Source organism: Gymnoscopelus braueri (genome assembly GCF_963280865.1).
Source record: "Gymnoscopelus braueri genome assembly, chromosome: 19".
Taxonomy (NCBI): Eukaryota; Metazoa; Chordata; class Actinopteri; order Myctophiformes; family Myctophidae; genus Gymnoscopelus; species Gymnoscopelus braueri.
The window spans coordinates 7,574,805-7,589,864 of record NC_137621.1 but is presented as its reverse complement, the minus strand read 5'-3'; the positions used below and the strand labels follow the sequence as shown (position 1 = coordinate 7,589,864).

Below are 15,060 nucleotides of genomic sequence, written 5' to 3'. Positions count from 1 at the left end.
CCTCATTTTGAGAACCACTGCATTTCAGGCCATTGTCATTCCTCAGTTCTCTTCACCAAGCCATGGTGTGCTGCTGCCCTCTTCTGGCCACTATGTAGAACTGTCTGTGACCCTGCTCCTCTGTAGTTATGCTGTTTTTGTTCTGTCTTTCCTGTGTGTTAATTGCATTTAACTGACCCTTTGGAATGACCAGCAGTGTTTAGCCTGAGGATCTCAGGCTACGAGTCAGATATCGTTGCTGTCGGGCAGAAACCTTCTTATCTACTTTCTTTTTTTAATCGTAAGTGAATGCCGTACGTGATCATACTACAAGCGTCACACAAAAGCATCGAAAATAGCAGATCCACAAGCTCCAAACGTGGGCGCGAACCAATGCGTTTTGAGCTTGTAGATCTGCTACTTTTGCTGTTTAAAAAAAAAAAAAAATCCTGAAAAGTAAGTTTAATTAATTGTGTATTTCCCGTTATTGTCACTGTGTGTGTGTGTGTGTGTGTGTGTGTGTGTGTGTGTGTGTGTGTGTGTGTGTGTGTGTGTGTGTGTGTGTGTGTGTGTGTGTGTGTGTGTGTGTGTGTGTGTGTGTGTGTGTGTGTGTGTGTGTGTGTGTGTGTGTGTGTGTGTGTGTGTGTGTGTGTGTGGTTAGGGACGGCCAGCCAACCCTACACTGGTTCAAGTTTGTCTGCTGACCAGATGATTGACAGCGTTCCCCTCCGGTACAGCTTCCCAGAGGCGGGGCTAAGGCTGATGATAACCAATCACTTTAGTCCAAAGACACGCCTGTGCATGGCCAGCCGCTTAATCATACACCAGGTGCGTGTATGATGTATATATGTGTATATATATGTATGTGTATATATATGTATGTGTATATATATGTATATATATATATATGTATATGTACGTATATAGACAGACATGAAACACAATGGGCCTTATTCACTAAGCTGTTCGTAAATAGTGCAATAAAGTGACTAAAGGGATGCGTATTTTCAAAAAGCACAATCTCACGTGCGATTCACCAAACGCTGTGTTATCTACATGGGAAATGCCTTTATTTATGTGTATCGCGGCTGTAAGTAATTTTTGCCTGACAGTCATGAGCACGCTCCTGTGTAGATCATCCACGCCCCATTTAACACCATAAAAGGCAACCGGGAACTCTAACGTCGGACCATAAACGTCATCACGCTTCAAAATGGACAGATCTACAAGCTTACAACGCGGCGGGACGCACCCACTTGACAACTTGTAGATCAGCGCAAGCGAGACCCTCACGCTGAGCGTTAATAAAGTAAATACTAAATGGCCTACTCTGACGTGTAATGAGAATAATCCGTTAATTTACAAAGTTTATCCTCACGACCAAAGGCTAATAATATTATTATGGCAAGGATATTATATAAGCCCTTTCCACTGAACAATTGCTCACTCACCTTTGCAGAGGTAAAAAGATGATGTGGGAATCCGCAGATATACGATAATTTGGATCAGAGCTTAATTGATTGCTGAGGGGATTCTGTCCTTTGAATGAACATATCCTCCACTGTCCTACATGGGAAATGGAGTAATGGACACGGCAAGATTTCCTCCATACTGTATCCTCGTGATGCTAAGACTGCGTTCATGTGATCACTGATGTGGTCAATATTAAATATTAATAGCGCGACATTGGAGTTGGCATGAAACGTAAAGCCCAATAGCCAAACTGTGGCCACACTGGCAGAAACGGCAAACACGCAGAGGGAACTAATAATTCAGCTCTAAATGTGTCAACTGAAAAGAAATAAAAATCGGTTGAATTTGCATTATCTGTCTATAAAGCAATAGATCTTTTTTCTTTCTTTTTTATATCTGTTGACAAATTTTGGGCTCATAAATATTTGATTTGAGGTTATTATATTATTTGTAATCTCTCGTCTGCTCGTCAAGCAGACGAGAGAAAGAGCGGGCCTCCCGCAAAATTCACAGACAAAAAAAGATGAATGAATCAGACTGCTAACGTGGGAAGTTGCGTACATTCCCTTATGTTCAAAATATGGGCGTAGTGATTAACAGCTTAGTGAATCGGGCCCATTGGCTTTTCAATTTACTACTAACCTCTATCTTTGTATACAAGTGCTTGCATGTGTGTGTGTGTGTGTGTGTGTGTGTGTGTGTGTGTGTGTGTGCGTGCGCGTACACACACACACACACACACACACACACACACACACACACACACACACACACACACACACACACACACACACACACACACACACACACACACACACACACACACACACTGTATGATTGTGTGTGCTGTGGTGGAAAAAGTACTCACATTTCTTACTGAAGTAAAAGTATCAATACTGCAATGTAGAAATACTCTGTTACAAGTAAAAGTCTGGAATTTAAAAATGACTTGAGTAAAAGTAGAAAAGTATTGGTATTTGTACTTAAAGTACCAAAAGTAAAAGTTCTAAAATGTTTGAAAATAGCAGATCTACAAGCTCACAACGCACAGCATCGCGACGCGTTGTGAGCTTGTAGATCGGCTGTTTTCAAATAGCCTACGTATAAAATAGGGCTAAAAGGTTTAATGTATGTTTTATAATACAATCATTTATATCTGCAAAGTAACTAGAAACTAAAGTAAAAAAAAAAGAAAAGTGGAGTAAAAGTACCATATTTGCCTTGAGGTGTAGTGGAGTAGAGGTAAAAGTACTGCAAACTGGAAATACTCCAGTTAAGTAAAAGTACCTCAAAATTTTAATTAAGTGCAGTACTTGAGTAAATGTACTTAGTTACTTTCCACCACTGTGTGTGTGTGTGTGTGTGTGTGTGTGTGTGTGTGTGTGTGTGTGTGTGTGTGTGTGTGTGTGTGTGTGTGTGTGTGTGTGTGTGTGTGTGTGTGTGTGTGTGTGTGTGTGTGTGTGTGTGTGTACAGAGGTTGACAAAGGACTATAACAGCATGGCTATGACCACAGTGACAGAGAGAGAGGCGACAGAGAACATCTCTCTACATGGTAATGTACTGCATGTTCTCCTGTAGCTCTCTCTCTACATGGTAATGTACTGCATGTTCTCCTGTAGCTCTCTCTCTACATGGTAATGTACTGCATGTTCTCCTGTAGCTCTCTCTCTACATGGTAATGTACTGCATGTTCTCCTGTAGCTCTCTCTCTCTACATGGTAATGTACTGCATGTTCTCCTGTAGCTCTCTCTCTCTACATGGTAATGTACTGCATGCTCTCCTGTAGCTCTCTCTCTCTACATGGTAATGTACTGCATGGTAGCTCTCTCTGCCTCGCAGCGATGCCAATGATCCCTTACAACCGGTGTTCATTTTGACAGCAAATTTTGATCTAGTCTTAGTCTTTTGAATAGAGCGCCGAAGTCTGACGTCACTGCCACTAGACTGCCACTAGAGGGCCTGTTCCACGGGTTCGTGACTTAATTTTTTGTGTTGAAATCCCCATTTGGGAATCTTAGATCACGTCATATAAGAACATTTACACCTTCAGTCGATGCTTCATATCCATATGAGTAAAAACGCCAAGGGTGGTGTGTTTATTTTTGGAACACAGTTCTTATATGAAGCGATCTAAGATTCCCCAATGAGGATATAAATACAAAAAGTAAAGCCATGAACCTGCGGAAAGCGCCCTCTACTGGTAGTGGCGTCAGGACTTCGGCGCTCTATAACACACCATTTAGTTCTAGTCCTATTTTAGTCTTCTGAATTTTTTTAGTCTTAGTCTAGTCTTAGTCGACTAAATATCAAAACCTTAGTCTTTTAGTCTTAGTTTTAGTCGACAAAATTAACACTGCTTCCAACCAGGTTTTAAACACTGTTAATACTTCATTTCTGCTCATTTTCTGCTGCTTCACATTCTAAACAATAAAAGCTTTTCTCTTGATCCTCATAAATAATCTCTCACATAATGTTTTTTAAGTGATTTATTTTGGGTTTAATTTCAAGGAGAGTAAAGAGTTGACGGTGACATTTAACAGTTAACAAGGACCCCCTGGGCCTGGGGGACCCCCACTTTGACAACCATTGCTACGTTCTCAGCTCTTTATGCTTTTATCTCCTCCAGACCTGAGTATAGCGATGCACTTTACCCCAAAATAAGGACAAATATTCAAAGACTGCAACTGATACAAAACACTGCTGCCAGGCTTTTTGTGCACGCACACACACACACACACACACACACACACACACACACACACACACACACACACACACACACACACACACACACACACACACCCCTGCTATTTTTGAATAGCTAAAGGTCTTAATGGGTTAAAGGCTTGAATGTTCAGGCTCCTGCGTATATACATCTGATCTTTTAACCCCCTGTGAGCCGGGCCGCTGCCTGAGATCATCCAGCGGCTCTCAGGTCCTTGTCAAACTCGGTGACCTCTTTCAAATCACCTCTATCAAACAGCTTTTTATTAAAGGAGTAGATCACCCAAAGAAATGTCTTATTTTCTATCAATTACACATCCACCCCATGCATGAAGCCTTGAATTCATGGAGATTTTTTTGTTTTGTTTTTGTCTTATTCCTAATTAAACCAATAATTTGATGACCGGGTCATTGGTCAGTAGGAGACTACTTCTACCGGAGACTCCGCCGGTCATCAAATTATTGGCTTAGGAATGCGACAAAAACAAAAACATCTCCATGAATTCAAGTCTCCATGGGGTGACTAATCGATAGAATTGTTTTCGTTTTTGTTTTTGGGTGAACTATCCCTTTAAAGTTGATTGAATTTCATTGAACTTTTTTTGTTTTTGTCTCGTGCAGGAAGTTCTTTGGACAAATTAAAGTGGGCGATCTCTTGGCCAATCCTCTTCCTTCTCTACATCAGCGTCCCAGACTGCAGCCAACCACAGTGGGAGAAGTACTACCTGCTTACCTTCCTAGGCGCCACCCTCTGGATAGGTGCCTTCTCATACGTCATGGTTTGGATGGTAGGCTGTGTGTGTGTGTGTGTGTGTGTGTGTGTGTGTGTGTGTGTGTGTGTGTGTGTGTGTGTGTGTGTGTGTGTGTGTGTGTGTGTGTGTGTGTGTGTGTGTGTGTGTGTGTGTGTGTGTGTGTGTGTGTGTGTGTGTGTGTGTGTGCATGCGCATGCGTGCTGCTTTTTTACAAACTAAATACTCTGGCACAGTGGTTTAACCTTTTTCATGCCAAGGACCCCTAAATTGATATACATTTGGCCGCGGACCCCCATTTGAAAATGTTTTGTGCCAGGGACCCCCAGAAGCAAAGATATCAGTACATTTTTGCTTTAAAAATATATAAATATTCAAAGATATGCACACTTTTTCAAGGTTTTTCAAAAATAGCAGATCTACAAGCTCATAGTGCGGCACTCGGTGAGCTTGTATATCTGCTCAGGAAGTGCGGGGGGGGGGGGGGGGGGGGGCAGCGAGACATAAAAGGCGATAGATAGCTCTTGTTATTATTTACTACCATACACATTATACACACACTGTATTGTACTGTATGGACAAACTGTCTCTCTAAATCACATAGATTGCACATGAACAAATGTGAGCCGATATACTGTATAATAAATCATTTGCCAACTGTAGTCTGCATCATTCGCACCAATGTGACGAATAGTGTGTAATACATTCATTGAGTGTGGTTCAGTGGTCTGAAATTGTGAATGTTGTTCTGTGACACATAAATAGGTTCCCACATGTTTAAAAAAAATGTGCCTGGTTGAAAAGTATGTATTAAGTATTAATACATACTTGCATCAGTGGTAGTCTGATTCATCCGTTTCAATGGACATTTTACACATTTTAAAGATGACATTTTTGAAACATAATGTTTTTTAAATGATTTATTTTGGGTTTAATTTCAAGGAGAGTAAAGAGTTGACGGTGACATTTAACAGTTAACAAGGACCCCCTGGGCCTGGGGGACCCCCACTTTGACAACCATTGCTACGTTCTCAGCTCTTTATGCTTTTATCTCCTCCAGACCTGAGTATAGCGATGCACTTTACCCAAAAATAAGGACAAATATTCAACGACTGCAACTGATACAAAACGCTGCTGCCAGGCTTATTTGCACACACACACACACACACACACACACACACACACACACACACACACACACACACACACATTATAATACCTACTATAATACCTTGCTTAGGCCATGGACATGATATTTAAAAAAAAAAATGAAATTAAGAAAAGTACATGAACAAATGTGAGCCAATATACTGTATAATAAATAATTAGCAAACTGTAGTCAGCGTCACTCGATACCAATGTGACCTATCGTGTGTGTGTGTGTGTGTGTGTGTGTGTGTGTGTGTGTGTGTGTGTGTGTGTGTGTGTGTGTGTGTGTGTGTGTGTGTGTGTGTGTGTGTGTGTGTGTGTTTTAAGGTGACCATAATAGGCTATACGCTGGGCATTCCAGACGTAATAATGGGAATAACCTTCCTGGCAGCCGGTACCAGTGTGCCCGACTGCATTTCCAGCCTCCTGGTGGCCAGACAAGGTAAAGCATGTACATTATGCACATCCTCACACAGTAGTGGAAACTATCACTGAATACATTTACTCAAGTAGTGTGATGTGTGTGGGTGTACTGTTGGCTCTGGTCTGTGATGTGCAATGTTTACGACACTGGTGATGCTTTTATGACGGCAAGTACGGCTATGCATGTGGACGTACATAAGTGAGTACTGTATGTTGACAACCGGCTTGCCGGCATAATGTGTTTTTGACGCTCCGTAAAGATGGACCTGTTGAACTCACCTCAGCAGTAGTGTGCGTTATTCTCTGAACATAGCATACTGTACTGTACCATTTTTAGATATTTTGCTTTAAAGGCATAGTTCACCCCCAAAATGACTTTTTTCCCTCCCCATGGAGACTTGAAAATCATAGACTTTTGTTTTTGTTTTTGTCGCATTCCTAAGCCAATAATTTGATGACCGGCAGCGGTTCTGGTAGGAGACACAAAGAGTCTCCTTTGCCTCTCCTACCGGAACCGCTGCCTACCGGTCCGCTGGTCGACATCAAATTATTGGCTTAGGAATGCGACAAAAACTAAAGAATATCCATGAATTCATGTGTCCATGGGGTGACTAATCGATAGAATTGTTTTCGTTTTTGTTGGGTGAACTATCCCTTTACGTATTTCCATGTTTCAATACTTTTTAATTCTACTCCACTACAACTCAGAGGCAAATATTGTACATTTTACTTTACACATTTTTCTACAATTATTTTAAAAACTTTAGTTATTTTGCAGATTTCGATTGTTAATACAAAACATACATTAACCACTTGAGCCCTATTTTAACTTGGTTGCAAAACAACAGTGCAACAGAAGACAATTACACAACATCTCTATGTGTCTATAGGCCTGGGGGGACATGGCTGTGTTTTTTTACAGTGTTTTATAATGTGTATTCAGTGATGTTTTGTAATACCGTGGTGTGTGCTCTCTCTTGTGTCTGTACAGCATTGGTTATCAAAGTGGGGTCCGGGGACTGAGGGGTCCCCAGTAAAATGAGTTAATACAGCATCATTTCAACCACTTCATCCATTTATACGTTGGTTATCCAAAAAAAGTCAGATATACAAGCTCGCAACACTTCACTTTGTGCCACGCTGCAAGCTTTTACATCTGCTATTTTGGATGTAAATGTTATCTTTTATTTTACATAAATCTTTTCTTCTGAGGGTCCCCGGCCAAATCCTTTTTAGATGGGGGTCCGTGGCCAAATACATATCAATACGTATCAATTTCATGTCCGCTCACTTGAAAAACCACTGGTCTATTTTAAAATATCGTCTCTGTCAGGTGGAAACCTCATACGTCCAAAAACTGTTACTTTTCAGGATTCAAATTCAAAAATAGCAAAAGTAGCAGATCTACAAGCCGCTTTTCGTGCCGCGTTTCGAGCTCACAGAGCTACTACTTTTGATGCTTGTGTGTGACGCTTTAGTATGATCAAGGATAGTGGAGATAAGAGGTTTCTGCCTGACAGCAACAATATCAGTTCTGAGTTCAGTGGTGTGTGTTCTCTTCTCTCTGTATCTACTGTATAGACCTGGGGGACATGGCCGTATGGTCCTATAGAGTGGAATAAAGTCATATTTTATAATATGAAGTGTGTTCAGTGGTGTGTGTTCTTTCCAGCGGTGGAAAAAGTATTCACATTACTTACTTAAGTAAAAATATCAATACTGCCATGTAGAAATACTCTGTTACAAGTAAAAGTACGGAAATAACATTTTACTTGAGTAAAAGTACAAAAGTATTGGTATCAAAATGTACTTAAAATACCAAAAGTAGAAAGTACTCATTATGCAGAATGTCCCATTTCACAAGTTTTTCGAATGTATAAAATGTATACAAATATTTTGGGAAAATAGCAGATCTACAAGCTCACAATGCGTTGTATCACGACGCATTGTGAGCTTGTAGATCTGCCATTTTCAAAATGACCGAAATGTAGGGCTGAAGTGGTTAATGTATGTTTTGTAATAATAATCAAAAGTAACTAGTAACTGAAATTTTCAAATAATTGTAGTGGAGCAGAAAGTACAATATTTGCCTCTGAGATGTAATGGAGTAGAAGTAAAAGTACTGACGGCACTGCTCTTCTCCCTGTATGTGTATCTATAGGCCTGGGCGACATGGCCGTGTCCAACTCCATAGGCAGCAACGTGTTTGATATCTTGGTGGGCCTTGGACTTCCCTGGAGTATTCAGACTCTGGCAGTGCGTTGGGGTTCACAGGTCAATGGAATGCTTCTCTCTTTTTATCCCTCTGTTCTCTGCGTTCAGTGTGGCCAGATGGGAAATGTTGAATTATCGTATCAGAAGGCTTAAAATTATCGTATTTGAAAAAAGAGAAATCACACGTGTAAATACGTAATTTAACAAAACAATTGCGCATTTAGTGTAAGATACAACCTTGTTTTGAGACTCCTATATAACGCATCAGATATGCTGCGTGGAAGCAGCCAACTTCCTGGACCTTTTACGCAAGACACCGGTCGTATCTTTTCCAGTGCAGTTTCTGGCTTTTATTTAATAAAAGCCAGAAACTGCACTGGAAAGACACAACCGGTGTTTTTAATGCCTCCATGTACAGGTTCAGATTTCCTGATTTCTTATTTTGAAAAGCCAAACCGGATCCCGAATCAGCAGCCAGGGGATTTAGTAAATTCACACACTTTTTTTGTGATAAGGTGACATTTTCGTACATCGTACAGAGGGTAAAATGATCGTACATCTGGCAACACTGTCTCCGTTCCTCTCTTCTCGTCATCCTCAAACCCCTCCCCTCCCCTGCACCCCACCCTCACCCTGCTGCAGCCAACTGCCATCTATGTTCCTCTAACCCGCAGTGGTTCTCAAAGTGGGGTCCGCGGACGGACCCCCGCAGGGGCCCTTAACTAAGGGGGGTGTTCCAGGGGGTCCCCAGCTAAATTAGCCGATCTACTTCAACGCTATATACATTTGCTATTTGAAAATCGTGACGCGGTTGTGAGCTTGTAGATCGGCTATATTAAAAAAAAATCTTGCTAACAATTTGACTATATACTCACACAAAATATTTTCAGAATGCCAAATGCATATCAATTTGGTGGTCCTTGACATGAAAATGTTTGAGAACCACTGCTCCAACCATAGTTATGAAATGGGGTAAAAGTAGCTTTTAGCTGAAAAATGGATTAACATTGAAAATAAAGATAATAACTTTCTGTGACTTTTCTCTTTTGATGCATACGAAAATGTGACTCCCGTAGAGGTTTGTGTTGAGTAGTACACAGGGTGACCATATATATATTCAGCCCCTCAAAGCGGGACTTGAAAAGAACACGATGAACGTCTATTCAACCACACTTAAAACTACACTGTTATTATTTTAATTCTGGTGAAAACCGGGACAATTTTCTAGTGAATGTTGAAAACCGGGACATATTAGTTTTATATTTGTCGGGACGCGGGACGATCCCGGCCTAACTTGCCCAACTCCAGATCTTGGCGGGAGATCTTCAGCAGTTGCTCCGTTTATTAGATGTCGATATTCCCCAAAAAAGCTTTCTTCTCATTGACACGGTGAAACAGTTTTCAAAGTTCATGTTTTAACACATTGGTTCTCAAAGTGGGGTCCGGGGACCCCCAGGGGTCCTTGAGGGGGTTCCATTTTTTTTGTGAATATAGCATCCCAATAATTTTAACCTTTTTATACTTTGGCTATTCAAAAAAAGCAGATCTACAAGCTCATAGCGCGGCACCAAGTGCCGCGCTATGAGCTTGTAGATCTGCGATTTTTGAAAAATCTTGAAGATTCGTGCAAATCTTTGAATATATTTATTTTAAAGCGAGCATTTCAACACAAATCTTTGCATCTGGGGGTCCCTGGCACAAAATATTTTCAGATGGGGGTCCGCGGCCAAATATATATCAATTTGGGGGTCCCTGGCATGAAAAAGTTTGAGAAGCCCTGTTTTAACACATATTGTACAAGCAAATGCAAACAAAGCAGATTCTGCCATGTTTGACACGGCACAGGTATTGTTTTGTCTTAACTTTTTGCTGGTTTTTTTTTTCAACTTACTTGATCATACTACAGTGTCACACAAAAGCATCAAAAGTAGCAGATCTACAAGCTTGAAACGCGGCGACGCGATTTTGAGCTTGTAGATCTGCTACTTTTCTACTTTTGAATTTGGATCCTGAAAAGTAACAGTTTTGGACGTATAAGGTTTCCGACACTGACAGGAGTGGAAACATCAATGGAGTGCATTTATTTAACACACTCTCTCTCTGTCTGTCTGTCTGTCTGTCTGTCTGTCTGTCTCTCTCTCTCTCTCTCTCTCTCTCTCTCTCTCTCTCTCTCTCTCTCTCTCTCTCTCTCTCTCTCTCAGGTTCTAATCAACAGTAGAGGTATCATCTACTCTGTTGCTCTTCTGCTTGGATCTATGGCACTCACTGTGAGTTTCCGCTGTGAGCGCGTGTCTGACAAACCTACTAAACCGACACTCTTAACCACTTTCACTTAAAGTAATCTTTTCAAAGATAGCAACAAAAAAAAAGCTCACTGTTGTGAGCTTGTACTCAGTAGGTTGGCAACTTTTTGCTACTTTTTGTTGAAATATGGCATTATTATGAAATAAACAAAACGTTGAAATATACGGAGATAGGAGACAGGAGATTGGTACAGGCATGTATTGTACTCAAAGGGACGGTGGCCTCAATACCCTCACAACTGTCCAACGTACTTCTCCAAAGTGAGTGACAGCCACAACCACTAGAGGGAGCCACCATGATCTGGTACCACCCAAATTTAGAACAAACATGGGAAAATTCTCATTCAACAGGATGTGTATCACTGGTTTCTTTCGAAATTAGCCTGAAAATACATCTATCAGGAGACCCACAAGGGGAGGTAAATGTAAATTCCCATCGGAAGGAGGTGTAGCAACATCCACTGCAGCCGTTTTGTCCTTTTCCTCCTTCGTAAATAATAGTGTTTTGCATTTGTTGATGACATGTATTATTGTGTTATGTTGATGAATTGAATTCATAGGACCACAATGGAAACGAGTCCCCATGCAGGACTTTTTTGTGTTATCCTTTTAGGCTTAACCCATTAATACCTGGAACGCATCTGTGTCACTTTAGATTTCTTTGGCTATTCAAAAATAGCAGATATACTCGGTGCCGCGCTATGAGCTTGTAGATCTGCTATTTATGACATTTCTTGAAAAATATTTTTTTAGATTTTTTTCAAAAAACTGTTAGGATTTAGAAAACATTTTTAAGAATCGCCTCAGGTCTTAATGGGTTAATGTCTTACTGTACCTCGAGCCGTTTACACGTCTGACTAATAAAGTGATTCAATCCATCAAAAGATCAGATGTGTCTCCCTCCCACAGGTACTTGGTATCCATGCCAACGGCTGGCGTCTAGACGTGCGTCTGGGAGTGTGTGTGCTGCTGCTCTACGTCTTCTTCCTCACCTTGTCTGTGCTCATAGAGTACAACGTGTTCACCTTCATCAACCTGCCCATGTGCTTTGAGGAATAGCACACCGTGTGTGTGTGTGTGTGTGTGTGTGTGTGTGTGTGTGTGTGTGTGTGTGTGTGCGCGGGCCTAAATTACATTGGATTGGTGTGTGTCAGTATTAGGGTTGCGACTATTGATTATTTTCTTAGCGATTATTCTATTGATTACTTTTTTCTATTAATTGGATAATCGTATTGTATTGTCTTGTCTTTTTATTAAAAACATATTTTTAAATCACACTGAATCAACGTGAACAATTTCTAATAGATTTTCTTAAATAATCGTTGTCTTCCAAAATATCCACAGCGCTTGGTGGACCACGCAGCATTTCTCCCAAACTGAATTGTGGGAATCACAGTTCTAACTGACCATATAAGCAGACCCTGTGATGACAATAGTCACCAAAAAGACTGCTAAAATCTAAAAGGGGAGGGGCTAGAGAGAGGACAGGGGAGGGGCTAAAGAGAGGAAGGGGAGGGGCTAGAGCCAGGGGTCGTGTGTTCAAACCCTGCTCAGTCTTTACCCTGCAGCTTTCCTTTACAGACTGGCTTCCAGAAGAACTAATCCGCCCAGTAAACACTGAGGATTGGCCGGTACCAGTGGCGCAGCGGTCTAGTCACAGGGCTAGGATAGAGTCAGGATACCTGGAAAGTTGATGCTTCGGCATCAGCACCTCGTTCAAATCCGTTGTCGGGTACTGAAAATCAATCCCATCGATGAGAGACAATAGAGAGGAGGGGTTATAGAAAAAATATGTACGGGCAGCTGAAATATTACAGAAAGATTGAGAGAGAGGGAAGAAGGGGGTGGGGCCAGAAAAAGGAATAGGTAGGGTTGGAGAGGGAGAGGTGGAGTCAGATAGAGGAAGGGGAGGGTCTAGAGAGATGAAGGGGAGGGTCTAGAGAGATGAACGAGGAAAGGGGAGCGGCTATAGAGAGGAAAGGGGAGCGGCGAGAGGAAGGGGAGGGCTAGAGAGAAGCAAGGGGAGGGGCTAGAGAGAGAGAAGGGGAGGGGCTAGATAGAGGAAGGGGAGCGGCGAGAGGGAGGGGAGGGGCTAGAGAAAGGGACGGAGCTACAGACAGGAAGGGGTGGAGCTAAAGACAGGAAGGGGCGGAGCTAAAGAAAGGAAGGGGCGGAGCAAGAGAGAAATAGGCGGGGCTAAAGACAGGAAGTGGTGGGGCTAGATAGAAAGGGGCGGGGCTACAGACAGGAAGGGGTGGGGTTAAATAGAAGGGGTGGAGCTAAATACAGGAAGAGGTGGAGCTAACGACAGGAAGGGGCAGAGCTATAGAGAAAGGGGCGGAGCTACAGACAGGAAAGGGCAGAGCTAGAGACACGAAGGGGCGGAGCTAGAGAGAAAGAGGCGGAGCTAAAGACAGGAAGGGTCGGGGATAGAGAAAAGAGGCGGACCTACATACAGGAAGGGGCGGAGCTAGAGAGAAATGGGCAGAGATAAAACAGGAAAGGGCAGAGCTAGAGAGAAAGAGGTGGGGCTACAGAGAGGAAGGGGCGGAGCTAAAGAGAAAGAGGCAGAGCTACAGAAAGGAAGGGGTGGGGCTAGAGAGAAAGGGGCAGAGCTACAGACAGGAAGGGGCAGTGTTAGATATAAAGGGGCGGAGCTAAAACAGGAAGGGGCGGAGCTAGAAAAAATAAGCGGAGCTACATACAGGATGGAGCTAGAGAGAAAGGCGTGGAGCTACAGACAGGAAGGGGTGGAGTTAGAGATAAAGGGGCTATTGCATGGAAGATGCAATAGAGAATGTATTACTTCACCACCTTTGAGAATTTAGACAGAGGGTGAATTTATTTCTTCTGGAGTTTTGGCCCTTAAACTTTCTGTTTATAAACCACTGATTTAACGTTTGAGCCACACTGGCATTGAAGATGCAACCGAGAATGTAATATTTAACCCCCCTTTTAGAATTTAGATAGAGTGATGATAATGTTCTTCATGAGGTTTGATCCCTGAACCTTTTATTTATAAAACCCTGAATAATACCTCAAGCCACACGAACATGGAAAACTCACGTAAGAATAAACCTTCAGCTTATAGACGGGTTTCCTGTTTGTAAACATGAGAGGATATGCGCGCGCAGTGGAGGGGTGAGCCTATAGAGGGCGCTATTACCCGCAGCAGCTCTGGTCAAATCTACATTCAGGAAAAAAATGGTCTTCACCGGGTTTAATGAAAGTAGATTAAATTATGCAGTTTGTAATATCTTGTTTACTCAATAAAAATGATTTGTCGGAAGGTGGATCTGTTCGTCTTTTATTTGTATATAATAGCAGCATTATGCCTATTATGCCTATAATAGCAGCATTATGCCTATCTAACTCCCGAACACAACAACGGAGTGAAGGGCACTTCCGGGTTCGTTCTACCCCGGGCATGCGCAGATTGCGCATTCTGCTCTGTGATGACGTTGAGCGGAAACCTATGTATAAATCCCTGGTATATCTCCTGAGCCACACTGATACGGAAGATGCAACTCTATTTAATGACTATAAGATATGACAATAACGGATTTGTATTTTGATGACATTAAACATCCCTCTGTTTGCTCTCAATGAAAGAGTAAATCTGGGTGCAGAGAAAAATGTTCCAACAGATGTTTTTTAACAATAACTGTTGTGTTTTCTTGTTGTGTTCCTTGTTTCTTAGTTATACTTGGTGTTTTACAATACAGTTGTGTTTCTTTACATATTTTAGAAATATATCTTCTTAGTTCTAGTTTTAATTTACACTTGTGTACCTTTTGTTTTGTAGTGATGTCTGAGTGTTTCCTGTTTGCTGCTACCTGTCTTGTCTCACCATGTCATTTGCAAATGTTGTTCACCTGTGTCTTGTTTAGCCCTAGCCAATCGTGTGTTGATTGTCCATAGATATCACCTGTGTCTCCAATGTGTTTCTGTTTGCCCTTCACTGCCAGTCTGTTTGATGTATGTAGTTGTCTGTGAGTATCTTAGTGTTTGATCTATTCTCCTTGATTCGGTGTATGTAAGCTT

At 41.8% G+C, this 15,060-nt stretch overlaps 1 protein-coding gene across 2 annotated transcripts in view; it reads left to right on the top strand.

Annotated features, from left to right (window-relative positions):
* Positions 1-12,075, top strand: part of LOC308074542 (sodium/potassium/calcium exchanger 4-like) — a gene marked incomplete at its 3' end in the record, with an annotated part of 47,256 nt that extends 35,181 nt beyond the window's left edge. For both annotated transcript variants that reach the window (XM_080414025.1, XM_080414024.1), the window contains exons 11-17: positions 641-807; positions 2,927-3,005; positions 4,800-4,966; positions 6,404-6,518; positions 8,661-8,773; positions 10,915-10,980; positions 11,926-12,075. In XM_080414025.1, the coding sequence (XP_080270151.1) occupies positions 641-807; positions 2,927-3,005; positions 4,800-4,966; positions 6,404-6,518; positions 8,661-8,773; positions 10,915-10,980; positions 11,926-12,075 (857 nt within the window). The remainder of the gene's footprint in view (positions 1-640; positions 808-2,926; positions 3,006-4,799; positions 4,967-6,403; positions 6,519-8,660; positions 8,774-10,914; positions 10,981-11,925) is intronic.
* Positions 12,076-15,060: the final 2,985 nt, after the last annotated feature.